The sequence below is a fragment of the Rattus norvegicus genome, chromosome 10 (genome assembly GCF_036323735.1).
Source record: "Rattus norvegicus strain BN/NHsdMcwi chromosome 10, GRCr8, whole genome shotgun sequence".
NCBI lineage: Eukaryota > Metazoa > Chordata > Mammalia > Rodentia > Muridae > Rattus > Rattus norvegicus.
This window is the reverse complement of record NC_086028.1, coordinates 85097643-85124927: the sequence shown is the minus strand read 5'-3', so window position 1 is coordinate 85124927 and position 27285 is coordinate 85097643. Positions and strand designations below refer to the sequence as shown.

The following is a 27285-nucleotide window of genomic DNA, read 5'->3' as shown; positions in this document are numbered from 1 at the left end:
GAAGATGGGTCATCGAGAACTGACGATGAACTCCAACACACCAGGAAAATCACATTTTCCATTCACCTTGAAAATGCAGTCAGAAAAAGAAGCTCACTTAATGGGATAATCACCTATTTATCAACACAAACAATAACAGGGAAAGAATGTGGCATGTGGGGACAGCAGCCCCTCAGCAGGGTATAAAAGGGAATGTAGGTAGGGAGACTCCCACTTCCAAACCTTCCAACCCACCTTCTTCTAAACTCATCCAGAACCTCCACCTCTGACACCATGGTCAGCTCCTGTTGTGGCTCTGTCTGCTCTGAGGAGGGCTGTGGCCAAGGCTGCTGCCAGCCCAGCTGCTGCCAGACCACCTGCTGTAGGACCACCTGCTGTCGTCCCAGCTGCTGTGTGTCCAGCTGCTGCAGACCTAGCTGCTGCCAGTCTTTGTGCTGCCGCCCCAGCTGCTGCATTTCTAGCTGCTGCAGGCCTCCCTGCTGCCGCCCCAGTTGTTGCATTTCTAGCTGCTGCAGGCCTTCCTGCTGCCGCCCCACCTGTTGCATTTCTAGCTGCTGTAGGCCTTCCTGCTGCCATCCCACCTGTTGCATTTCTAGCTGCTGCAGGCCTTCCTGCTGCCGCCCCACCTGTTGCATTTCTAGCTGCTGTAGGCCTTCCTGCTGCCGCCCCAGCTGCTGCATTTCTAGCTGCTGTAGGCCTTCCTGCTGCCGCCCCAGCTGCTGCATTTCTAGCTGCTGCAGGCCTTCCTGCTGCCGTCCCACCTGTTGCATTTCTAGCTGCTGCAGGCCTTCCTGCTGCCGCCCCAGCTGCTGCATTTCTAGCTGCTGCAGGCCTTCCTGTTGCCGCCCTAGCTGCTGCAGACCCAGCTGTTGCATTTCTAGTTGCTGCCGCCCCAGCTGCTGCAGACCTCAGTGCTGCATCTCCAGCTGCTGCCGCCCCATCTGTTGCCAGACCACCTGCTGCAGGACCACCTGCTGCCGCCCAGCATGCTCCAGTGCTTCTTGCTGCTGAGCACTGTCACTCACAGTCTCCTGTTCTTTGTCACTGACCATTCCTAATGTGTAGACCATGAGTGAGACAATCACAAAGAGGCCAATCAAAGCCTCTGTGTGAACTTGATTTAGACCTCCAAATGCACTCAGTTTCTTCCCCAACCAGGTCTCTTTCTCAAATAAAAGCAAATTTGTGTCTTCTTTGTAATCTATCATGCTACTCCCATACTGATGCTTATGTCATATTTATATATGTATTTCTATATATCAAATAAACCTGAATTTTAGACATCTAAAAGTAAATGCATCATATCTCCTTATTTCACCTTTAATTACACTCAGCTGTCAAATTTTTTTAGCTCCTCTCAAAATAATGAAAATCCCAGAGATAGATTTAGCTGTGCTGTTTCCGCTGTGCTCCTGCTGTAATACAGGAAGGTGTTTCTGTGGAACAGTCACGTGGTTCTCTCTACTGGGGCTTTCGCTGGCAGAGAGAGAAGCTCTGGGCAGGAGAGTTGAAGCCTGGGACCCAGAGCAAGCAGAGAAAGGAAGGAAGTGAACACATCCAATCGCTGAACATGTCTCGGTCCCATGTTCTCATGGAAGCCAGCCCCTGCCAGGCTATCCTGTTCTCATGAGCTCTACACTGGCTTTCTTCACATCCCGAACTATTTCTCAAATGAAACACCTCCTCTTAATCCCCTCCTTCCTAGTCTCAGTGTTGCTGACTTTCTACACATTTTTCACACAACATGGTTGGTCATCCTGAATGCTGTTGCCTTTGGATCGCCTCTCACTTAACTACCAATCTTCTATCATGTTTCTCTTTCCTCCTGCAAGTTTTGGCACCATTATTTTTATCTCCTAACCTTCAGTTGTCCATTTTGCCCCTTTACTGGGCCTGAGCCCTGAGAACAATGTCCACGGCAGTAACACTCTACAAGAGCTTTAAAGGGGTGCCACCTTATGGTACGTGAGTTAAGTGGGATTCCCTAAAACCACAACGAGACACGGGAATTTTTGCCAAAAGAAAAGTCTAATAAGCAAATCCTCTCTAACACAATCTGAAAGAGAGTTATGGAAGCAAGACAGGATACCAGAAACCGCTAAGCCCAAACCACTTTAATAAAACTTACTTTTCCAATCTCCAGGAGGTGCTGGAGTATAATTGGCTTTCCTGGGGACAAGGCGACTGGGCTTTTGCTCTGTTGCTCAGAGTCACTACCTTAGGCCTCCACCGTGTGTGGGGGAGAGATGCATATACAGCACATAACTCCTACTGAGAGCAGCTCCACCCACTGAGTACAATTACTGAGAGAACAGAGGGCCAGTTGAATTGGGCCTCACGCTATCATGTGAGCTTAGCATCTTTTGGGGGTGTCCTCTGCACTTGCCAGAGCAGAGGTAGAGAAAGAGAGAATAAAGTTGGATGTTTAGGGAGATGGGAAATACCAGGGAAGACTTGGGGTGGGAGGAGAATGTGCTTAAATTATAGTACATGGCAAAATCCATTTCCATTCACATTGCACATGCATACATCAGTATAGTCATTGCTAATTAGCATATATCAGTATGCTAATTACCCAAAAAGATGACCTGAAAAGACCTTTTCCTCTTGCTCCAACAAAATGCCACAACTATGAGCATCATTCCCATTGGTTAGTGAGAAAATTACACAGTAAGGAATATGCGTGCACAGTCATCATTATGGCAAAAGATACAGACAGAGAGGAAAAGGGCTGCACTCTCAAGTGCAGAGACTCACATGACAGCCCTCTGAGAGGGAGATAAAAACAGTTCTCATACGAATCAAATGTGAGTCAGAAGGGGAACAGACCGACAGAATTTATTAGAATTCGAGAAGAAAATTCCGTCTCTAGTAAATTAAGCCATTAAGTGGGTAAACAGCATTACTCAAACAGATAATTACTCATCTAAGCAGCAAATAAAAATAAGGAGAGCATGTTCACACGATGCGTAAGAGGCCGCCTGTACTGCAGGAGACGTCTGAACCCTAGAACCTCATTCTCTTGGAAACCCTGCCAGGTCCCAGCCTCTGACACTGTGTGTGGTCAGCTCCTGGTGTGATTCTGTCTGCTCCATACAGAGCTATAGCAGAGAAGCTGCTGCCAGGAGAGGGGCTGCAGCTGCAGCTGCTGTCAGCCTACCTGTGGTGGTTCCAGTTCCTCTGGCTCAGCTGCTGCTGCCCTGCTGCTATGCCCAGCATATGGCCGAGTATTCTGTTATACCACTCACCACCGCCCAACCTACATCATCTGCCCCTACCGAGAAATCTCCTTGCTGTTGATTTCTGCTTGAAATATTTGTCACATCATGGATGTTTCCATTAGTCACATAAAACGCATTATACCTACCCCAATGCCTGGAAAAATGGGACTCTTGGCTGCTAAGTCCTCTTTGATACAATATCCAGAACTGAATTTGTTTCCTATAGGAAATAGTAAGAGTAAATACAAATGTTGAGATTTTTTTTTAACCCAAGTTGAGCATATCTATTTTTAGAGAGGCCATGTCTGCATTCTGAGTGCCAGCTTAATTAGGATGCTCTCATAAAGAATTGTTTCCACGAGTTCTCAGTTAAGAGCTATTTCCAATCTTACTAAAATCTTGTGATGCATTAAATACTTTATTGTGTGTGTGCACGTGTGTTCATTTTTTTCCACTTCATACCAAGACCACTTTTCTCACCACCAATATAGAAGAACATCCTTAGGAGCTGGGGTTCTTTGTTCTTCTCACCTGGAATGGAGTCAGGACAGCCCAAGACATTTTCACTGTACCATAGAGGGGGCTACTGACTTCTCCAGGTCTCAGACTGGTCTATAAAATATAGATGATGCATTATACCTTTCAAAGATTTAAAGGTTTCATCTATGTAATATGCTTACCATAGGGGCTGGCATGCAACATAGGCTCTCTGTATTTTGAGTTTTGTGTTTGCTTGGTTTTGTTTGTTTGTGACAGAAATACTACTGTGGTGGTATAAATATGCTTGGCCCATTGGGAGTGGTACTTTTAGGAGGTTCAGCCTTGTCGGAAGAAGTGTGTCATTGTGGAAATGGGCTTTGAAGATCTGCCCAATGCAGAAGGTCAGTTTTCTCTTGGCTGCAGTCAGTCAAGATGCAGAACTCTAAGTTCCTCCTGTGCCATGCCTGCCTGGAAGTTGCCATGCTTCCCTTGAAGAAAATAGACTAAGCCTCTGAACATGTAAGCCAGTCCCAATTAAATGGTATCCTTTATAAAAGTTCCCTTGGGCATGGTACCTCCTCACAGCAAAAGAAATCCTAAGACAGAAGTTAGTACCAGGGACTGTGGTATTGCTGTGATTGGCCTAACCATGCTTTTGTTTGGAAAAATGATGATATTGTATTTACAAACAAAAATGAAACTTTATTTTACTTCACTTTTCCAATTTTATTTTTCAACATTAGTTCAATCTTACTTTATTTTTTAAAATTTAACCTCTAGTTAAAATGTAATTGCATCATTTCTGCTTCCCTTTCCTTCCTCCCTCCAATCCATATCCCTCCCTCCAAACCCTTTCCTGCCCTTCCACCCATTCTCAAATTAATGGTCTCTTTTTCTTTTATTATTATTGTCACATAAGTGCACAATTATAGAAATACCACCTGCTGAGTTCATTTATTATTGCTATTGGCCATATCGGCTTTGTCTAAAAATATAGTGGCTATGTTTTATAAATTAATAAAATGCTAACTACCCCTGGCTCTCATTTTGTTCAACTTGTAGTTCTAAATATGTACATCTATGGTTGTTCAAGGCCATCTAGATAATAAACAGAACTACATGGTACAGTATAAAGAACTACAGGGGAGCAACAAAAGATGCTCTAAGCAATAGCTGTAAGGGGATTTTTAATCCTCCCCAAATCCTTTTCCATTGGAGTGGCCAGGATGTAAGGAAGACGGTTCCCAAAGATTAACAGACAATTCTCCCTGAACAAAGAAGGTGGCTCCTACAGTTACCTCACTGGAACTAATGTATAATACTTTACACGAACCATAAGCCTAGAGAAACTGCTATGTCAATACAGTCTGCCCAAGGTCCAGTCATATTCTCAGGACCTTACTATGCTTATTACTTTGTTATACACACACACACACACACACACACACACATATACATATATACACATATATATGTATATACACACACATATATATACATATATAAATATATATACATATATACACATATATGTATACACATATATACACATATATATGTATACACATATATACACATATATATGTATACACATATATACACATATATATGTATACACATATATACACATATATATGTATACACATATATACACATATATATGTATACACATATATACACACATATATGTATACACACACATATATATACGCACATATATACACACACATATATACATATATATGTATACACGCACACACACACACACACACACTAGCATATTGCCATATCAGTAGACTGGATTTAGGAAACATCATAAGAAAATTAATTCTATACATTAATTGCTGTGGCACTGGTACATAGAAAATCATTAGTAGAATTAAAACCAAATCCAGAGATATACCAGATTACATAAAAGAAGTTACTGCTTTTTAATAGTGTCTGTAATGATTGGTTTTAATTGTCAAATTTTTACAATCTAAAATCATGTGGGAAGCCAGTCTCTATGAGGGACTACCTAGATCAGGTTAACCTTTGGATTTTTCTATGGGAGACTCTCTTGATTGTTTTAATTGATATAGGAAAAGTCATCTGTCGTAGTCAGATACTCAATCTACCGGGTCCCTTAAGTAATTTTTAAACATGAGTTCTTATAGCACTAAAAGAGATCACATCATTATGTGAAGCTTTGCTTTGAACACCAATCATTTTGTTTTTCTTCTTCTCTCGTACATTACGTCCAGACCACAGTTTCTGCTTTCTCCTCTCCTCCTAATCCCCCATCATCATCTCTACCTCCCCTTCCCCAGATCCTCTCCTTCATTTCCATTCAGAAAAGAGAAGGCCACCCAGGGACAGCAACCAAACATGGCATAACAAGTTACAATAAGACTATGTAGAAACCCTCATATCAAGGGTGGACAAGGAAATCCAGTAGGAAAAGGGTCCCAGGGGCAGGTAAAAGAGTCACACACACCCCTATTCCCACTCTTGGGAGTCCTACAACAACACCCAGCAAGACAACAATAACATGTATGAAGAGGACCTAGGACAGACCCATAAACCATTATTTTTGTATTTATTCTTTGCTACTTACATACATGCATGTGATACGTTTTGACCATATGTTTACTTCCTGATATACACACCTATACCACTGACCTATTTCTTCTTTCTTCCTTGGCCTCTCCTACTTCCTTATCTGTTCCTCCAGTAGCCTTTAGCTGTTAATGACCTCTTAGGGAGGGCTTAGGTTATTTGAGGCTCTCTCTTCATGCTAGATTGTATGAATCTTGTGCTAGTCATCACAGCCACTGTGAGTTCATGAGCACCAGGACGATGCCATGGGCAGAAGACAATGATTTACAGTCCTCCATCCCTTCTTCCAGCTCTTACGTTCTCTACATCGCCTCTTCCAGGTTCCTTGAGCCTTAGATGTGATATATAGAGATGTCCTATTGGGGGCCATAAGACTCTGGGTTAACTGTCACCCATAGTGAGCAGTTTCTCTTACCAAGTGTCTTAGGGTTTTATTTCTTTAAGAGACAGTTCATTATTGTCACAGTGGGAAACATGGCAGCAAGCAGACAGATGTGGTGCTAGAGAAGGAGCTGCGAGTTCTACATCATGATCCACAGGCAGCAGAAGGAGACTGTGCCCCACACTGAGTGTAGCTTGAGCATAGGAGACCTCTAAGCCCACCATCCATGACACATTTCATCCAATAAGACCACACCACTTGATATTGCCACTCCCTATGGGCCAAGTATTCACACACATGAGTCTATGTAGACCGGTCCTATTCAAGTCACCACACCACAGTTGAAAGCAGTCTTTCTCTAGAATGCTGGTGTCTGATGTAAACTCTATGAATGTAATTTCTGTGTAAGCCCATGTAAGATTGAAAATAGGTCTTGTGTTCATCTTAATGCCTCTAAAAATTAAACACAAACTGGATTAAAAAAAAACTTCTAGAACATATGAAAATATTTTGGGGGGCTGGGGATTTAGCTCAGTGGTAGAGCGCTTACCTAGGAAGCGCAAGGCCCTGGGTTCGGTCCCCAGCTCCGAAAAAAAGAACCAAAAAAAAAAAAAAAAAAAAAGAAAATATTTTGGTAAATATCAATATAACATGATAATAAAATGTCTTAGTGTTCCAGAAGAATGCATTTAAAGTAATTATGTATATTACTCTAGATTAGCCTGGAAGGCAACTCTAAAACCAGATTTCAGTCCCAGAGATCTGTGGGACATTAAAATACTGATTCATGAGTCATGGTTAATCGTCTCATGGTGCACCGGGATGTGGAGACAGACTCATATTGGAAGGCCTTAGGAATTTCACGAGGTCAGTGGGCTCCTGCGATGTATGCATGGATCATAAGCGCCCTAAATTCTCGCTTTTAAAGAGGATGACTTCACTTCCTGTTTCATTCCAGTGGTGCACCTGACTACAGCCAACATTTATCAACTGCAGATTCCAGTTCCATCAGAAGCTCCTCTGAATACATACATGTTCGGGTGAGGACTGCAGCACAGACAATGACTCTCCCATGTCACATGACAAGCAGGGACTGGCGTCATGGAATACTGAAATTATGGGGGAAAGTGAGGGAGGTGATTCATAGGCAAAACCAGGAAACGTGAGAAAAGTGGAGTCATTATTTCCTATATACTGGTAGTTTTTACTGGAAAACTACAACCTATTAAGTTGCATTTGTATCATATAAACAAAAACAAGGAAATAATATTTTCATAATTACAGCAACAACTTAGCTGAGTATAAAGGGGGACCTCCAGCAAGGAGGCTCCAAAACATTAAACTCACTCACTTGTAAACTCACCAAGAACTTCCACCTCTGACACCATGGTCAGCTCCTGTTGTGGTTCTGTCTGCTCTGAGGAGGGCTGTGGCCAGGGTTGCTGCCAACCCAGCTGCTGCCAGACCACCTGCTGTAGGACCACCTGCTGCCGCCCCAGCTGCTGTGTGTCCAGCTGCTGCCGCCCCAGCTGCTGTGTGTCCAGCTGCTGCAGGCCCAGCTGCTGTGTGTCCAGCTGCTGCAGGCCCCAGTGCTGTCAGTCTGTGTGCTGCCAGCCCACCTGCTGCCGCCCCAGCTGTTGTCGTCCCAGCTGCTGCATCTCTAGCTGCTGTCAACCCTCCTGTGGTGGTTCCAGTTGCTGTGGCTCCAGCTGCTGCCGCCCCTGCTGTCGCCCTTGCTGTTGCCTGAGACCAGTCTGTGGTCAGGTCTGCTGCCAAAGCTCTTGCTACCGCCCCACCTGTGTCATCTCCACCTGTCCCCGCCCCATGTGCTGTGCCACCCCCTGCTGCTGAGCACTTTCTTGAACACACCCACTTTTTTCTGCCTTCTTTATTATGAAAATAGACCTGTGTACCTCATAACCATCTTAAGAGAGCCCTTTCCTGACAATTGTGTGTCCACACCCCAGACTCAGGAAAGTTACCTCTGGTGACTTCTATGTCATTTCAGGCTAAAATATGGAATTGGAGGTGAAGAAATTATAGGAGTGGTTCCTGGAGGGGTTAGAGGGAGGAGTAGAAATATTAATGTGATCAAAATCCACTGTATGCAAGTACAAAACACTTAAATAATTAAGACAAAATATTTTATTTTGAAAAGAAATTAACAAGAGTTCAGGTCTTCTCAGCTCAAATGTGGAAATGCATCCAGCACCTGTAAGGTCAGGTCAGACCTTCAGAGCTGAAAGTCTCATGGTGCTGTCCTGTTTCCCTTTAATTGTGACATCTCTGTATCTTGCTGCTATTATTTATAAATAAAATTCATTTAATCGGAATAGAAATATATGGGTTCTTTGTGTCTGTTGCCTTATAACTACTGTCTTTGACTAATGAAAACTTTATACAAAGCCCAATTACACCAAACTTTCCTGATCCTGCAGTCACAACTTCAGAAAATGTCCAACACGTTGAGTTAAAACTTTGCAGAAAAGAGGGAACTAGTCAGTCGCAGTGAACTCATGAGCACACCAACCTGTGCCAATCAGAAAACACTGACTTTACTCTTTCCACTCTCTTTTTCATGATGCTCCCTAAGCAGTGTGTGCATTTATGTGGATGTGCATGTGTGATTATGTGTATGCATTGTGTGTGTGTGTGTGCCTCCACACATCCAAGTGTGATTAAATGAAGTTTCTGCAGTCCCGTATCCTCCATTTTGATATTTTTTGAGTCTGCATTAACTGCTTGTGTCAACTGCAAAGAGAACCTTCTCTGATGAGGCCTGAGAGATGCCTCCTTTCTTCAGAGGCACAGGCACTCTGTTCCAAGAAATCACCTCCTAGTCACGCTCATTCTAGCAGCCTTGCTTACACTCTATATGTCATACCCACAAACAAAGGCATGAAAAAGGAAGGGGCTGGCTAGTCAGGAGGGAACTCTGGGTCTGGGAGGGGATTGAGACTGGTCAATAAACAAAAATAAAAATAAACAAAAATAACCAACAAAGACAATGTGTACCTATTATTAAAACTACAGCCAGTATTATTTTGATTTGCATTTCTTTTCTCTGATGACTAAGGATGTTGAACATCCCTCTAAATGCTTCTCAAACATTAGAGATTCCTTTTTTGAGAATTCTTTGTTTACAACTGTACTCCATTTTTTTACTTGGGTTATTCAGTTTGACAGTGTTTAGTTTCTTGAGTTCTTTATATACTTTGGATGTCAGCTCTCTGTCAGTTATGGAGTTGGTGATCTTTTTCCATTCTATAGTCTGCCGCTGTGTCCTTTATCTTACAGATGCTTTTTCAGTTTTATAAGGACCCATTTATTAACTGTTGATCTCAGTGTCCAAGCTGTTGGTGTTCTGTTCAGGAAGCTGTCTCCTTGCCAATGTGTTCAAGGCTGTTTCTCACTTATGTTAAGTCTTTGATCTGCTTGGACTTGAGTTTTGTACAGAGTGATAGATATGGTTCCATTTGGATTCTTCTACATGTAGACATTCAGTCAGACCAGCAAAATTTGCCAAAGATGATTTTCTCCTCTTTTGTATAGTTTTAGCTTTGTCAAAAATCAAGTGTATATAGGTGTGAGGATTTATTTTTGGTTCTTCGATTCAATTACATTGATCAACTTGCACGCCAGTACCATGCAGTTTTTACTACTGTTGTTTTGTACTACAGCTTGAAATCAGGGAACTGATACCTTGGGAAGTTCTTTTAATGTACAGAATTGCTTTAGCTATTCTGAGTTTTTGTTTTTCCATATAAAGGTCTTTAAGAATTGTGTTAGAATTTTAATGGGAATTGTTTTGAATCTGTAGATTGATTTTGACAGGATAGCCATTTTTACTCTGTCAGTCCTACTGATCCAAGAGCATAGGAGATCCTTCTGTGTTCTGATATCTGTGTTCTGTGTTCTTTCTGAATCTAGGAGGGTGATCAAGACTCCTAGCAATATGGAATATGGAGCCTAAACTGGCCATCTCCTGTAACCAAACAAGATTTCCAAATGGAGGGTTTGAGATTACAACCCAGCCATGAAACCTTAGATCCACAATTTGTCCTGCGTACAAGATGTACAGGGGTAAAAGATGGAGCAAAATTTGAGGAAAGGGCCATCTGATGTCTTGACCTGCTTGAGACCCATGTCATGAGAGGGAGCTCACTCCTGATATTATTAGTAATATCTACTATATTTGAAGACAGGAGTCTCACATAACTGTCATCAGAGAGACTTTACCTAGTAACTGACAGAAACCGATGCGGAGACCCAGCCCAATATTAAGTAGTGCTTGGGGAATCCTGTGGAAGAGGAGGAGGATGGGTTGATGGCACCAAAGGGATCAAGACACCACAAGAACACCTACAAAATGAACTAACCTGAGCCCATAGCAGCTCATAGACACTAAACTGCCAGTCAGAGATTATACATAGGATGGACCTCAGCCCTCTGCACGAATGTAATAGTTATGCAATCTGAGTCTTCTTGTGGGACTCCTAAAGAGGGAGCAGGTTTGTCTCTGACTATGTTGTCTGTTCTTAAATCCCAGTCCCCTAACATGGCTGCCTTGTCTAGCCTCAATAGAAGCAGATGCAAGATGCAACTTGATATGCAAAGGCTGCTTAGTATCCATGGGAGGTCTCCCCTTTCCTGAGGAGAAGGGACGGAGGGGTGGGTGTGGGGCAGGGGAGATGAGGGGAAGGGACTGGAAGGAGAGGACAGGGAAACTGAGATCAAGGTGTAAAGTAAAATAATAACTTAATAATTAAAAAAAACAGCCAGCCTTTCAGAATAGTCCACTAAAATACTTTCAAGCCTGTTGTCATTTTGAATATCAAAAATATCTGCATGAACTTCAAATGAGCGAAGCATACACACACACACACACACACACACACACACACACACACACACACACGGAAAACGTTTTAAAATGCCTATGCATGGATGTTTCTATAAGCGTGGGAAAGTGTGAAGATTAATTTTTGGGTCTGAAGAAACAGAGTTACAGACTAAAACTTCCTAAAAGTATCTTTCCCACATTCTCCCACTCAGTTCCTGGATACCATTTCCATCCATTTATAGGAAAAGCATCTTCTCTGGAGGACAAACTCATCATTCTGAGATGTTTCCAGAAAACATAAAGTGGAAAACACTCATGCGGTGACTACAGAGGGGTCCCTCAGGTCCCTCAGGCTCCACCCTTGCTCCTTCAAAGGCTTTTCCTTCTCCCATGCCTTTCTCCACACACCCTGTTCCCTCATTAAAAAGAGCTATCCTTTCCATAATTAACATAAAAGTTGCCTTCTACTCCAACAACTACAAACATACACCCACATCCTTCCTTTTCCTTTCTGCAGCCCCCATTTGTATACTCTGACTCTCCAAAGTCCCCAAACTCCCTCTCTTTCCCTTGCCGAACATCATAAAACCCTTTCTATTAAGCTCAAAGAGCCTTCTGCCTACATCTCCACACCCACTACCCTTAACCCTAAACCAACTTCATTGGCCTCAAAGCCATCATTTGGTCCTTTTTAGCCAAGTGTTTTCTATGCCTCACCCCTTCACCCTACAATTCTCACATATTGACAGTCAAAAAAAATCCTAATAAAACTTTCTGCCTAGTCAAAGACCTTTACTCCACTAACAGTGTCATCATCCAACTCCACCCTGTGGTTCCTGACCCTTACATTATCCTATCTGATATCACCAGTAGCACTATTCACTTTTCTACTCCAGACATTAAAGATACCTTTTCCTCCCTATCCCTAGGTAGGCATTCTCAGCATCTTTTTGCCTTCACTTGGACACACCCCAATACTCAACAATCCTGACAACTGACCTGGACTGTCCTTCCCCAGGGATTCAAAGGTACCCCGACCTTTCCAGCCAGGCACTCACTATGGACCTGGCCTAGCTTCCTGTTTTTCCCTTCAGTCTGCTTCAGCATGTGGATGACCTCCTTCTTTGCAGTTCTTTGCTGTCAAATAGCCAATCTAACACTGCCTCATTCCTCAGTTTCCTCAGCTCCAAAGGTTATTATATCTTACCTTCCAATGCTCAACTTTCCTGTCCTCAAGTAACCCATCTTGTATTCTCTCTCATCCCAATAAACTCCTCCCTTTAGACCACCTTGCCCATCTTAGCTCCTTATCTCCACCCTCAACAAAATCCAAACTGCTTTCCTTTGGGAAGATAGCCAACTTCCTCTGCTCAGAGGTACCTGGATAATCACTTCTAGTATATCCTCTATACCAAGTTACTCTCAATCTGCCCATGAGCCTCATCTTCCCAATGACAAACAAATCTTCAAATAAAAATAAAAATCACCCTGCTTTGTGCCCCAGTACTCTGCCTCCCAAATCTGTGTAGATATTTCCATAATTACACTTCAAAGAACAAAATAAAAACAAATAAACAAACTCAAGGTTATGCCCTGGAGGTCTTGGAACACTTTCTAGGACTGACTTTTGACTCTGTCACTTAACTCTCCCAAACTCTAAACAACACTGGTCTGTGACTGACCTCCCTGCCTACATATTTTTGTTGCAGCCTTTTCCACTCATCTCCAAATCTAACAAATTAATTCTGAGATTCACCCTCTCAGATATAACTGCCACTCTCTCCTCTTCCTCCTCCTCCTCCTCTTCCTCCTCCTCCTCCTCCTCCTCCTCCTCTCCTCCTCCTCCTCCTCCTTCTCCTCTACCTCCTTCTACAGAGGACTACAATCATTTTCTCTTATCAAAAACATCACTCACATTTCTCACCTGTCCTCCCCTCCATCCCTCCACACTTATCCCTTTACCCCAACATCCCTCAGACCCTCTTAACTCCTGTCCAGAGACTGTCAAAGAACTCCTCCTCAATCCCTCTCACATACAAGAGTGTCCACTACCTACTTCTGTCTATACTTTTTATTCAGATGTCAGGTCTGTCCTGTCAGATGACCACCATGTTACAGGATATGTATGGGTCTAAAACGATGCCATTGTAAAGGTGACCTCTTTACTCCCACAGGCTACTAATCAACAGACACAATTAATAGCCCTCACTATAGTTCCAGATCATTAACAGTGTATACAAACTCCAAATATGCTTTCTACATCTTGATAACATACTCAGCCATCTGGGAGGAATGAGGATTTCTAAATACAAAAGACAACTCAATGACTAACTCTTCATATGCCCATAACCACCTCAAGGCCTCTCATTCATCCTCTCATGTTGGCTTGATTCATTGCAAGTCACAGCAGACTGACCCCTCCATTGTTAGTAAGGACAATAATGGTACAAGATGGCAGCCTTTTTACCACCCAACTTTCCTCCAGCTCTCCTACTATGTAACCCAGATAACAACAGATCTAACCCTCTTTAACACAGGACAGCATTCCTTCCACACATCAAGTCTTTCACTCTAATACAAAATCCCATCTATCCTTTCTCCAATGCTGCTAGCCCTTCCCTAGCCCCAGATGGTCCCACAGAGCCTGGACATCAACTGACACAGCCTGCTATTCCTGACCCTGACCAACATTCCAGTTCCCTTGGGTCCCTAACAACAACGCCCAATATCAGCAGTAAGCAGCCAGAGAGAGTGACGCCTATTTAACCAACACCCAATAATAAAACAAAAAGGTGGGAAGGAAAGGCTCTCTAAAAGACCTAAGCCTGCCAAACATGGCACCAACAGGTTTTTCCCTTTACCCATCTCTTTCCATTGCTAAGAACTGTTATATTACATTCCTAAACCTAGCCCCTAAGGTCCTGTCCCTTATTTGGTCATTGACTCATTCCTGAGACTAAACACCAAGGTCTGGCAATCAAAATTCATTATTTAGTTATACCAGCCAATATGTCCCAATCAGGATTTACAAACTCACCCTAGCACAGACTTCTCCTTTTCTCCTTAAAAACTTATTTCTACAAAAAAAAAAAACAAAAAAAACAAAAAAAAACAACAAAAAAAAAAAACAAAAACTACTGTTGCTTGTTCTCTGCCTTTGTTTTGATCCAGAAGTAACATGTCCCCTGCATGTCCCTCCAGGGTTCAATAAAAATGCCAGCAGCCATTGGCTTAGAAAAGGGAGATGGGGGAGCAAGCACCCTTAGAGTTGCCAGATCAGAACACAGGAGGGAGGGAAACGGATCACCATGAAGCAGTAGGAGATAGATGGACATACGAACTGCAGGAGATAGAGTCAACCAACCATGTGAGATTTCAGGTAAATGGCCACTGGCTACTTCCCTGATTGAGCCTAGGGTAGCAGGGGAAGACTTAGGAGTGCTCAGCCTTTGAAATAGCCAAGGCAGTTTAAAATTAACGGGCATATGTGCATGTGTGCGTGTGTTCCATTCATGAATCCAGATAGTTCCTGGGTGTGTTTGGGAGAGTGACCCACCAGGAACCAAAGCTGTGTAGCCCAAGCTCACCTCTACAATATGCTGTCATTTTTGACAATTTGAAACAGGGTAAAGGAAGTATTGTTTCTGCTGCATACCTCAGAGTACTTTGGCCAGCCCATCATCTAATGAGCATCTATGACTCACAGACAAGATTCGCTTCCTCATGGCTCACAGGGAGCTATCTCACAAAGATAAGCTTTTCCCCCTACTTCCCAACTACAATTATGCTTCTCTTTGGACATCAAAAGAGATGTGAGCATCTTGAGGCAAATTGGCTTAAGTAGCATCATGAGTGATACACAAAACACAGGCATACACCAGCTACCCAATCCATGGGATGAACCCACCCAAGAAGCAGGGTGAACAAATAAGGAAGTCAAGAAGGTAATTTTGTGACAGAGACCAGAAAAAAAATAATCTTAATGCACCCAGAAAAAGAAATCTTATTCTCTTTATCTTCAAGTATTTAAAAAGGAAAACCAATGATCTGACTTCATGATGACTAGTTCTTCAGGGAAATGAAAAGCAACTAGGAAATCCTCTAGGCTAGGGACACAGCACCCTTAGCAGAGTATAAAAGGGGACATGAAGCACTGAGACTTTCAGATTCACTACACTCACTCCAACTCCAGTACTAATCAGAACCTCCACCTCCAACACCATGGTTAGCTCCTGTTGTGGCTCTGTCTGCTCTGAGGAAGGCTGTGGCCAAGGCTGCTGCCAGGCCACCTGCTGTAGGACCACCTGCTGCCGCCCCAGCTGCTGTGTATCCAGCTGCTGCAGACCCAGCTGCTGCCAGCCCAGCTGCTGCAGACCCAGCTGCTGCCAGCCCAGCTGCTGCAGACCCAGCTGCTGCCAGCCCAGCTGCTGTGTGTCCAGCTGCTGCAGACCCAGCTGCTGCCAGCCCAGCTGCTGTGTGTCCAGCTGCTGCAGACCCAGCTGCTGCAGACCCCAGTGTTGCCAGTCTGCATGCTGCCAGCCCACCTGCTGCCGCCCCAGCTGCTGCATCTCCAGCTGCTGCCAACCCTCTTGTGGTGGTTCTAGCTGCTGTGGCTCCAGCTGCTGCCGCCCATGTTGCCGCCCCTGCTGCTGCCTGCGTCCAGTCTGTGGTCAAGTCTGCTGCCAAACCACCTGCTACCGCCCCACCTGTGTCATCTCCACCTGTCCCCGCCCCATGTGCTGTGCTACCCCTTGCTGCTGAGATCCTTGCATGGATCCACTTACCTCTCTATTGATTCAGATCTTTTGTGTATGTGCTACAACTTGAAACACACCAAGTGTTTTGATGCTGCATAATTCAGCTTTATGATGAGAAGCCAGACCATGGATAGTGTCTGGAACCTGGATTTTACCTGGAAACAGATTTTACTCAGCCAGCAGACAACTGGAAAAATACTTCTCTTCACACCCTATCCAAAGGACTTTGCAGTTGCAGTAATCTAATTCTGTATTAAAGGAAACCTCACATATCTCTGCAATAAAAATTCAGTGTGACCATTGCTCTTTTAAGATGGCATCTACTCGTCTTAAATATCAAGTGTGTTTGGGGGTTTGTGAGATAGTTCTGTCAGTAAAGGACTTGCTGCACAAGCATGATGACAAGAGTTCTGACATGAGTTCTATCACCAGAATGCACGGAAAAAGCCAGGTGTGGTGGTACATGTTCAGTTTTGGGGAGACAGAGCAAGAGAGTCCCTTGGGCTTATGGGATAACCAGGTTAACTGGTGAACCCCAGTTCTCAGGGAGAGACTGTTTCAAAACTAAGGTGACAGACCCTGCTGAATGACATCAGAGGTTGACCTCTGGTCTATTCAAACACCACACACACACACACACACAGAGAGAGGGGGGGTATTTTACCTACAGAACACACAAGGAAACTTTCTTGCTTTTCAGGTTCCATTAGTCCCTGTCTGAATTTTCCCCAAGTGTCTTGCTACTTAACAGGCAAACTACCTGTAAGACTGCATCACTTCTTCCTCCATCTAGAGCAGAGCTTCAGTAGGCAGACAAAGTACGTGGACACATAGGTATAAAGGTGCCAAGATGAAAGTGAGTAGTTTATATATCAATATCACATATTGATTTAAAATTAATCAAGCAGGCATATTTCAATATCAGATTATAATGTCCTTGAAATAGAGTAGGACTTCATCCAGGACTCACTCTCCTTTTGATAGAAAGTCTTCAAATCCAGATACATTGACAGGACAACAACATAACCCAAAGGAGGGAACGGATCCTGTGAGAAAAACATACAAACAAAATGTGGTCTATTGTAAATTGTGGCCAACTGCAAGTTGCACGTCCACATCATAAAGTCCCATGGGGTTTGTGGAGGTTGTTTCTATGTCCTTTCGACATGGGGACCTGCTGAATGAGTCTGTTGCCATTGATGCTCTCAGATTCCAATCTCTTCACCACTCATTCAGAGATCACTTATGGAGCGCTTTCAACACAGAACCCATTGTAATTGAGGAGGCAACAGACAGCAGGAGCTGGCATGCACAGGACTCTTCTCCTGAGTCTATGCCATAGTGGAGTTTCTCAGTAAAGCATCTGATGTGCTCCTCTCTTCACAGTGTTTGCCCAGCGGCTGGACAGATGGCTCAGTGGCTAAGAGCACTGGCTGCTCTTCCACAGTTCCTGGGTTTGATTCCCAGCATCCACGTGGTGGCTCACAACTGATTATAACTCCAGTTGCAAGGAATCCAACACCTTCTTCTGGCCTGTGTGTGCACTAGGTACATACATGGAACACAGACATGAGTGAGGGCAGAACACCCATACATAGAAAAAGTAAAATGAAATAATAACAGAGCGGATTAAAAATCAAACCTTTGTCCTCTTCTGCCCATTCGCACGTAGTATTTTTACTTGTAATTTTACTCAGAGGGATGACATTGAACATTAGAGTTCCACTTGGGATAAAAGAAAATGAGAAATATTCTCCCAAAGGGACATTTTTACCAACGACATCTTAATAATGGCTATCTTTCTATTCTAGCGAGTACCTGAAGTCTTGAGTTTGGAGAGGAAGTCAAAAGTGCATGCGCATGGACAGGGCACAAAATGGGAGTAAATCCTCAGCTCTTTGCTGTGGTAAATAGCTAAATGAGCTGACTTTAACCCAAAAGGCATTGGAGTGGATGAACTGTGGTTTATCCTTACGCTGACGGTGGTATAAATACATAAGTATAGAGCACATGCTCCAAGTGTAAACAAGGACAGCGGTCATAACCCTTTGAGAGTTGAACAACTCGTCACAAGGGTCACCTAATACCATTGGAAGGCGCAAACGTTTACACTCAGATCCATAACAGTAGCAAGGTGTCAGTTATGAAGTGACGACGAGAATAATTTAATGGTTGGGGGGGGGGGGGTCATGACAATATGAGGAGCTGTATTAAAGGGTTGCAGCATCAGGAAGGCTGAGAACCATTGCTCCAGGAGATGCGAGAATCAGAACGAAAGTCAACATACTGCATAACCAAAGGTAGAGCACACAGGAAAGTTGACTGAACTTGAAATAATTAAATAATCCATCAGGCAGAGCTTGTACCTGGGGAATCTCCAAACCAGAACAAAATAAAATGTGTCCCCCCGTGAAAACTTGTCTTCAAATACAAAGTATCATTGTTATAACAAAAACCTGGTAAGACCTAAACATTTCTCAGTAAATGACTAGCCAAATGAACTATTGTGTCCACAAAATTGAGTATTGCATAGCTGAAGTGCAACAAGAAATATCTGAAGCCATTGCTGCAGAAGAGGTAGCAAGGTGCCACGGCCGTGGTCCGGTAAGTAAACCAAAGCAAACGGTAACCGAGAGTGCAGAGTATAAGAGGAATCATCAAAGCTGACAGTAGATATGAACTTGTGTTAAAACAGTAATGTGAAGAGAACTTTAATTTTTTTAAAAAAAGTAAACCTTTTAAGTCAGTTGATATGCTAATTAGTCTGAGTTAATTGTTACCTAACATACACAGGAGCACTGTAATTCATAAATGTGTACAAACAGCATCTGTCGATCAAAAGTAAGTCCTACTCATGGGGGAGAGAGAATGGGCACGCAGAGAGGAAAGGCAGAAGCAAGACTTCCTTGCTTCTACTAAAATCTGGTTCCCTAATTGTTTCTTGATTGTGTCAATAAAGGCGGCAGAAGCTAATCGTTGGACAAAGAGAAAAAGGTGGGATTTCCAGATCTCAGGAGGAAGAGAAGGAGACACAGAGAGAATGGGGATTTGGACCAGGGTGTGGAGTGGATAGGAAGTGTCAGACATGAAGGTCCCTCTGGGCTCCTATAGTATGTAGCCTCTGCCATCAGCAGAGGCCAGGTCAGTTTTAAAGTAACAAAAGTCTCTAGCGTTTTCCTTCCTCGGGGCCAAAGGGAACAGGAGAAGAGGAGATTAACTGGTAGCAGCTTCCAGCATTTTCGGGAAGGGCGGTTGTTGGCAACTTGGCAAAGTGTGCTTCTAAAATTGCATGGGACAGATATGTCTCATTTTGTAAAAATTAGTTTGGAACCCAAAAATAATTTGCATTTTAAAAAATTACATTTTAAAGGAGTTTTTAGGACTATGAGAAGCAGACATAAGCTATGAAGTCAATTCCAAGTAACTCTTGAGTATTTCATTGCTAGGACTATGAGAAGCATACACGAGAAGCGTACACGAGGTGTGTAGCCAATTCACGGTCAAATACCTGGCAAATGCAACTTAAAGAAGAAGCTTTAAGAATGAGTATAAACTTTCACCCTTTATGATGGAAAAGACAGGCACTGAGGGTGTAGAGTGGCTAGTCACAATGTATCGGGAGTCAGGAAGTGAAGGGAGATGTACACTGGTTCTCTGATGCCTTTCCCCCTTTATTCTGCATGGGACCACTGCCTGTGGGGGCATATCAACAACATTCAGGATGAGTCTTCCTTGCTTTGTTAAAGCTTCCTGGAAACACTCTCCTCCATACACTCAGATGCGAGTTTCCATGGAGATTCTAAAACCCATCAAGCTGACAATGAAGACTACATCTCACCAAGCATGCTGATGATGTGGTAACGCACAGCTATGAATACTCAATTCGAGAGTTACCATTTGGGATGAGACAGTTGAACACGTTCGTATCCCAGTCATACGGACTCAAGTTAGGCTCTTCCCAGTATAAAGACAAGCAGAAGGAGAAGTTTAAATCCCCACAAACTAATGCAATAATGCCGAAGAAAACACTGGAGAGAAAGGAGGGAAGGGCTGCTGATTGACCTGAAGTAAAAAGAACTTTCTGGAAAGAAGCCGAAGAAGGTCCAGTCTGAGGAGACGGAACAGGACAATTCAAGGTATAATAGTTAATGCTATTTCTGCTCAGTGGGCTACTGAAGGCTAGAACAACTTTAACTGATTTCTGCATGAGCTACAGTGACCTGATGTCTATGGGTTCTTGGGAAAGTAAACTCACTACAATGACCATAAAGCATGGACAGGTCTGGAGCGTGGCCAGCGCTCACTAACAATGATAATCTCTAAGATCTTGCTTTTCAACGAAAAGTAGATGAGATATAAACATGTGACTCTTGATCTAGATCCTGGTCTTACAAACTTTACATTTGTGACAAAATTCCTTTGTAACATAGCGTACTTCAGTGTTTATAGGACAACAAGCCAAGTCTACTATGCGCTCATTCTCCAGGTAGAGTATCTCAAACCCATAATTATTGAAGGAGTGGCAGGGAAGGATGCTTTGCATGGAATTTTTTATAGAAAGCAGAATCCACTGCATATTCTGGCTTATCTGAAGACAGATCAAACCCACTCACACTTCATATGCCACACACAGAGAGGATCCCTAGGAGGATAAGTTGACTCCCTAAATGAGTCTTTGGCATTGAAAAAAATGCCCCTAAAATGCTAACCATCTGGGTAGAATAATTACAAGCTATGAATACACTTGTCCCTGATTGTTTACAAGTAACTGCACAGATGAGTCTTTCATCCCATCTCCTTACCAGGGATCTACCAGGCAATAGTTTATGCTTATCTGCAGAAAAAGAGAACATTTTGTGAGACATTCTCAAAATATTATCAAGCAAGCCTAAGTGACACATGTATCATGTGCTAGTCCCAGTTTAGAAGGTACACAGACATAAATAGAAACACGAGTGTCATTTCACACACCATGAATCATAACAATGTAGAGAAAGAAAATGATGCTCTTTCTAAATGCTGGAATATTTAACCTTGCAAACATGATTATGCCTTAATAACACTAATTAATTTCCTGGTTAGAAAAACAAGGAAAAGAGCTTTGCTCATGGTGACACCACTTGCTGAGCAGAGTATAAAAGGGAATACCAGACAGGAGACCTTTAGATTCTCAACACACTCTCTCAGAAACCCACCCAGAACCTTCACCTCCAACACCATGGTCAGCTCCTGTTGTGGCTCTGTCTGCTCTGAGGAGGGCTGTGGCCAAGGCTGCTGCCAGCCCAGCTGCTGCCAGACTACCTGCTGTAGGACCACCTGCTGCCGCCCCAGCTGTTGTGTGTCCAGCTGCTGCAGGCCCCAGTGCTGCCAGTCTGTGTGCTGCCAGCCCACCTGCTGCCGCCCCAGCTGCTGTCGTCCCAGCTGTTGCATTTCTAGCTGTTGCCGCCCCAGCTGTTGCCGCCCCAGCTGCTGTGTGTCCAGCTGCTGCAGGCCCCAGTGCTGCCAGTCTGTGTGCTGCCAGCCCACCTGCTGCCGCCCCAGCTGTTGTCGCCCCAGCTGCTGCATCTCCAGCTGCTGCCAACCCTCCTGTGGTGGTTCCAGCTGCTGCCGCCCCTGCTGTCGGCCCTGCTGTCGCCCCTGCTGCTGCCTGAGACCAGTCTGTGGTCAGGTTGGCTGCCAAAGCACTTGCTACCGCCCCACCTGTGTCATCTCCACCTGCCCCCGCCCCATGTGCTGTGCCACCCCCTGCTGCTGAGCCTCAATCCCTTGATCCAGCTTTTATTTCACGTTTGTCCCCATAGTTGGCTACAAGGGCATACAGAGTTGTATTCGATGGATGTTTTGCTGAGTTACATCTCTGTATTTTATTGGACCCACCAGCAGCTATTCTAGCTTCAATCCAAATCCCTCATGTGCACCTTCGCTTCCCATTAAAGTGTGAATTTGCTTCTACTGTACTAGCTGCTAAATTAAATTATCCCCGGATTCTTAGCATTTAGGTCCAGGTCACAAATCTCAAGGGTCCACAGGTCAACTTCCATAGTTCTCTGTTGTTGATCTTCATAGTCCCTGACTTAATTGTTCAATGAAGACGCTCTTTGATCATTCTTACTCCTCCAGGCATCCTGTATTGTGTGTGCCACTGTGTCAAAATAAACCGTCACTTCCCACTTAGAAAACCTGTGTGACTGTATCAATCTCTAATATTTCTCTTTCATCATGAAGACCTTGTGTTTCACCCATATCTGTAGGATGGATGACACAGCTTTTTCTTTTTTTTTTTCTTTTTTTCGGAGCTGGGGATCAAACCCAGGGCCTTGCGCTTGCTAGGCAAGCGCTCTACCATTGAGCCAAATCCCCAACCCGACAAGGCTTTTTCTTAACTACATTTGTCTTTTCTCATCAACTGTCTCCCTCGCCTTTACACAGCATTGAAAATTTCATGGATAAAAATCAGAAATTCATTTTAGAAAAACTATAAATCATGTTCTATGTGTGACATTATGAATACGCAAACATCTCATAGTTACTACAAGGATAATAGGATCGGGTGTCAATTGATTTTTTAATGCAATTCGCATGAAACATGCTAAATATGAAGACAGAGGACGAATGTGAGAGATGGGGTTTATCTTAAACATTCTGTGTGTGTAAACTCTCATTTGTAAACAGAGGAAAGGTGAAGTAGAAGATGATTTTGATTTAAAGTAACTAAGGTCCAGGATGCTTCTCCTCCCAGTCCAGACAGTTCTGCCACACCAACACAGATTCCCTAACTAGGAAAGAAGACACTGGGATATGGAATGGTAGCATCACGGTGGTGTAACTAAAGGGCTGATTTCCCTGAGCCCTAGAGAAGGAAAGGATCTTTTTGTTGTTGTTAAGACAGGGTATCTCTTTGCTTAAAGATGATGTGGATACCCCAGACTCAAAAAACAGCACAGACCTTCTCCCTCTCCTCTCTGCCTCTCCTCTCTGCCACATGCCAGCCGGCTTAATCTCCACCCCTACCTGACAGCCAGTATCCACAAACCTATGTTCCCTTCCTGACTGACTTTTCAGTTGTCTTAGACAAGCAAGTAAACCCATCCCATTACTGCTGCCCTATCTTTGCTTTGCATAGAGATTCTTTTTCTTTCTTTCTTTCTTTCTTTCCTTCTTTCTCTCTTTCTTTCTTCCTTCCTTTCTTTCTTTTGTTCCTTCATTCTATGTCCTCACTTCCTCTATTTTATCATTTTAAATTTTAAATGAATGCATATGTGTGTACAGTTTTTTAAATGTATTTTAGGTTTGTGAGCATTTTGTCTACAGGGATGTCTGTGCACCGCATGTGTTCCTGGCGCCTATGGAGCCAATCAGATCCACTGGAGCTAGAGTTACTAAGGTTTTGAGCCACTGTGTGGGTGCTAGGGTCCTCTGGAACAAGACCAAATTCTCTTAACCTCTGAGCCATCCACAGGTATTTTTATGTTTGGACCCTGGGCTATTTAGAATGTATAGAATGAATAGAATGTTTAGGATGTATAGAATGTGGTATCCATTTACTCCACTTGCTACACCACTGCTTAACAATATACCGCTTTATAATAGCATACAGAGAGGCACCCTGTTCACTTCTAGGGCTGCCTAGTGCTGCATTTTAGGTACATGTGCCAGCATTTACTCCTTAGCATCCTATTAAAGGGTCTAGTCCTGCTCTGTTATTTTCTCTCCTATTGTGAATAGAACCGATATAAATAATCCTGCAAAAACACACTGTCATATAGATATGTCCAAGATAGCGCTGCTAATTTATTGGAACGTCTTCATAAGAAAATCATGAACATGCCTGTTTCTATATTGTCAAATTTGGGGCTTTGGACAACCTAATGGAGGAAAAGTAGGGCCTCTTAGTATTTTATTTCTTCTATTATGCATGAAAGGTTCATGACTTATTCCACCTCCTGTCATTGCCCCACCTCCAAATATTTGCAAAGCCTTGAAGCCAATTACATTTTTCTTCCCACTTCCATGAATCTTTGCAGGAAACATCTTTATCCCTTTTAAGCAACTGGTCTTTTTCTAACCTGTTTTTAAGTTTAAATAATCAATTCTTTTTAATTAGAGGCAATTCCTCCATCTCAAAAATCAATGAGTTTTTTTAAAGTTATTCAATTCACCTTTTTTCCCTCTCTTTTTATTTAAAATTTTTTCATTTAAAACATATTGATGACTTTTTTCCTTACTGTTGCTCCTCTCAGATCTTCCTTACCCACCAGACTTTCTGTCTTTACTCTCTAAACAAACAAACAAACAAACAAACAAACAAGCTCATGTGGGCAGGGCAGGCAGACCACAGTGAGACAATACTTGCCTGGTGCTACACAGCACAAGGCATAGCACTCTTGAGACAATCCCAGATATCCAGGGGCCCAGGGTGCTGCTAGGATGAGCAAGTGAGTTTTGGAGAGATGGAAAAGAGAGAGAAGCAGAAGGGTGTGTGCACAATGAGAGGCAGAACTGGAAACTCAAGGATAATGAGGGGCAGCCTGATGTGAGCAGCCTGCAATGCCACCACATACAGCCATAGTGAGATCCTGCCTTTTGTTCCCCAAAACCCTCCCTTCCCTCCAACCAAGGACAATATCTGGGTCTGTAGCCCTGCAGCAGCTGGGATCTGTTACCACCAAAGACCAGGCAGACATCCTGGTCTGGGCTGCCATGTAGGGCCATGTTAATATTTGAGAGCTGTGTGGAGCTGACCCCACCCCTCACCTGGTCACTGTGAGAGAGCTGGTCCTGTCCCTCAACAGTTGCAGCACTCAGGAGAATGGGCAACCTCTGAGCCTCAACTGGGCAGCATAGTAGAGCTGACACTGGTCTCAGGGCATGAGGCTGGGAGAGCTGGGGCTGAAATTTGTCTGTTGTGTGGTAATGCCCTTCACCCCCTACTCCCCTCTCCACAGCATGCAGGAAAACTGGCCCGAGGGCATGAGATTGGGAGAGCTGGCTGTGCACCTTGCTGGCGATAACATTGGGTGAGCTAGCCAGGACAATGCTAAAGAGCTCACCCTGGTAGAGTGGGCACAGGAATGCTGGCAGGCTGACCAGCTCTGTTACAACCCAGGCCAAGATCCAGGCCTTTGAGTTGGCCCACCCCAATATCTACCCCATCTATGAAATGCCATGTGGATGTGGCTGACCCTGCAGATCCAAAGCTGTAGGATCTCTATGACACAGGGCTACAACTGGCTATCTGAGAGGAGTCCCAGTGAGGATTCAGTATTGATAGTGTAGCAGAAGCCAGAGGCCTCAAATCAGACCAGTGACTCATTGCAATGAACATTTGTAAGCAAAGAAGAATGGACTAAAGGGTGTTCTGTGGGACACACTGTGACACCCTACAGCTTCCACTATAAGATTATTTTTTTTCTTTTATTGGGGAGGTTGTAAGGGTGGAGGGGGGCGCAAAGGCTCAGGGAGATGAGTGAGGTTGAGGTGCATGATGGGAAATTCACAAAGAATCAATAAAGAGGAAGAAAACTCAAAAATGAAGGTCAAAGTAAACAAGACAAAAATAGCAAAGCAAAAATAGCACAAAAAGCCCACAAAAGGAGTGCTTTTCTAATAACATTGAAAATATAATTAAAATGTGTGCCTTTCAACTGCTCAGTGAATTATTAACTTACCTTTCTCAAGTATCAAATCTGCCCATGAGTGCTGTGCCTTTGTGTGACATTATGTGGTGGGAAATGGGAGTTGAGGATGATTATGCTCTGCTCTTCATGAATGTCCAATGTCTGAAGTTATGGCATTTCATACTTTTTTACATTGTTTAATCAATTAAATTTCTTCTTTGAAAATTTCACACGTGGATATAATGTATTCGGATTCTTCTCACCTCCACCCTCTCTCATCTCCTTCCCACCCCACCAGTTCCCCTCCTCCCTACAGATACTGCCCCCTCATTCTCGTCCTTTTGTTTTGTTTTGTGAAACACTTGACTTTAATGAGGCCCATACGTGTGACACTAAATTTGGTGCCTGGCTCACTCCCCAATGAGTATAGAAAATAAAGATAAGGACTCCACCGCCCCTAGAACCTATCAATAGCCAATAGTTGAGCAGGAATGATTAGAGCCCCACCCTAATCCATGACTGACGGTTGACAGAGCCAGTCTTGTGCAGGATCAGAGCTGGTGGCTCTGAGTCTGTCCTGGCAGAAGCTGTGCCTTACTTGGATGATGGTAGTCAACAGCCCTCCTACCTGTCTTCTGATCTCATATTCTTCTGGTCCCCTCTTCGGCGTTGTTCCCTGAGTCTTAGAGAATGTGACATAAGAGTCTAATTTAAGGCTAAATGTTCGGTTATCGCTTATTCTCAGCATTTTGAGCAGCTGTATACATCTACATTCATAGCTGCTGGCTGCCAACAGAAGTTTCTCTGCTTAAAGCTGAGAGCAGTACTTGTTTACAGGTCTGAACATACACATCTAGAAGACACTTTGCCTCTATATTAATTTAGCAAAACAATGATGGTAAGTTTCTTTTATGACTTTCCTAGACACGTTTTCTTCTGGAACTGAATTCCTTCTAATTTATCTTAGAAGCTCTTTACATTGTACTTATCTCTCTCTCTCGTGTGTGTGTGTGTGTGTGTGTGTGTGTGTGTGTGTGTGTGTGTGTGTGTGTGTGTGTGTGTGATGGCTTAGTATGCGGCATTTTAGAACATTTATTGACTTCATTCTTTGACAATTTCATGGATGTATAACATGTGTCCTGATTATTAGTGTTCATTTTTTCATGCCAAAACTATCAGGAAGGAGTTGACTGCAAAAGATGGTATGTTCCCATGCATGAGACAGAGCATATTCAACTGACTCTTCTTGCCTGGTGAGGCTCCGTCTATGTCTGTTGACTTTATAACTAACTCTAGCTAACTTCTCTGAAATGTCTACTGCAGCAATGCTTTTCCTTTCCACATTAATCTTGCAACCCGAGACAGGCATTCACCTTTCACCCCTATA

The 27285-nt window shown here is 43.5% G+C and overlaps 3 protein-coding genes across 6 annotated transcripts; all 3 read left to right on the top strand.

Annotated features, from left to right (window-relative positions):
• The first annotated feature begins 273 nt into the window (after positions 1 to 273).
• Krtap4-6 (keratin associated protein 4-6) lies at positions 274 to 1011 on the top strand. 3 transcript variants are annotated; one of them, XM_063270040.1, is made up of 2 exons: positions 274 to 395; positions 516 to 1011. In XM_063270040.1, the coding sequence occupies exons 1-2, from the start codon at positions 274 to 276 to the stop codon at positions 1009 to 1011; spliced, it is 618 nt and encodes a 205-aa protein (XP_063126110.1). The 3 variants fall into 3 exon arrangements, with proteins under 3 accessions (XP_063126110.1, XP_038943327.1, XP_038943326.1); XM_039087399.1 differs by having other exon boundaries at positions 274 to 515; positions 651 to 1011; XM_039087398.1 differs by having other exon boundaries at positions 274 to 1011.
• Positions 1012 to 8067: 7056 nt separating this feature from the next.
• On the top strand, positions 8068 to 16285 carry Krtap4-3l1 (keratin associated protein 4-3 like 1). The gene is made up of 2 exons (XM_039087864.1): positions 8068 to 8527; positions 15717 to 16285. The coding sequence occupies exons 1-2, from the start codon at positions 8068 to 8070 to the stop codon at positions 16283 to 16285; spliced, it is 1029 nt and encodes a 342-aa protein (XP_038943792.1).
• Positions 16286 to 21499: 5214 nt separating this feature from the next.
• Krtap4-7l1 (keratin associated protein 4-7 like 1) lies at positions 21500 to 22036 on the top strand. Of its 2 annotated transcripts, XM_039087400.1 has the most exons (2): positions 21500 to 21822; positions 21907 to 22036. In XM_039087400.1, the coding sequence occupies exons 1-2, from the start codon at positions 21500 to 21502 to the stop codon at positions 22034 to 22036; spliced, it is 453 nt and encodes a 150-aa protein (XP_038943328.1). The 2 variants fall into 2 exon arrangements, with proteins under 2 accessions (XP_038943328.1, XP_006247512.1); XM_006247450.3 differs by having other exon boundaries at positions 21500 to 22036.
• Positions 22037 to 27285: the final 5249 nt, after the last annotated feature.

What these genes read in the sequence shown, in the direction of transcription:
- Krtap4-6 (XM_039087398.1), top strand. Translation starts at nt 274, where the DNA reads ATGGTCAGCTCCTGTTGTGGCTCTGTCTGCTCTGAGGAGGGCTGTGGC.
- Krtap4-3l1 (XM_039087864.1), top strand. Translation starts at nt 8,068, where the DNA reads ATGGTCAGCTCCTGTTGTGGTTCTGTCTGCTCTGAGGAGGGCTGTGGC. An exon ending in GTGCTGTGCCACCCCCTGCT is followed by an intron (nt 8,528 to 15,716) that starts GCTGAGCACTTT and finishes CTCCAACTCCAG; the next exon opens with TACTAATCAGAACCTCCACC.
- Krtap4-7l1 (XM_006247450.3), top strand. Translation starts at nt 21,500, where the DNA reads ATGGTCAGCTCCTGTTGTGGCTCTGTCTGCTCTGAGGAGGGCTGTGGC.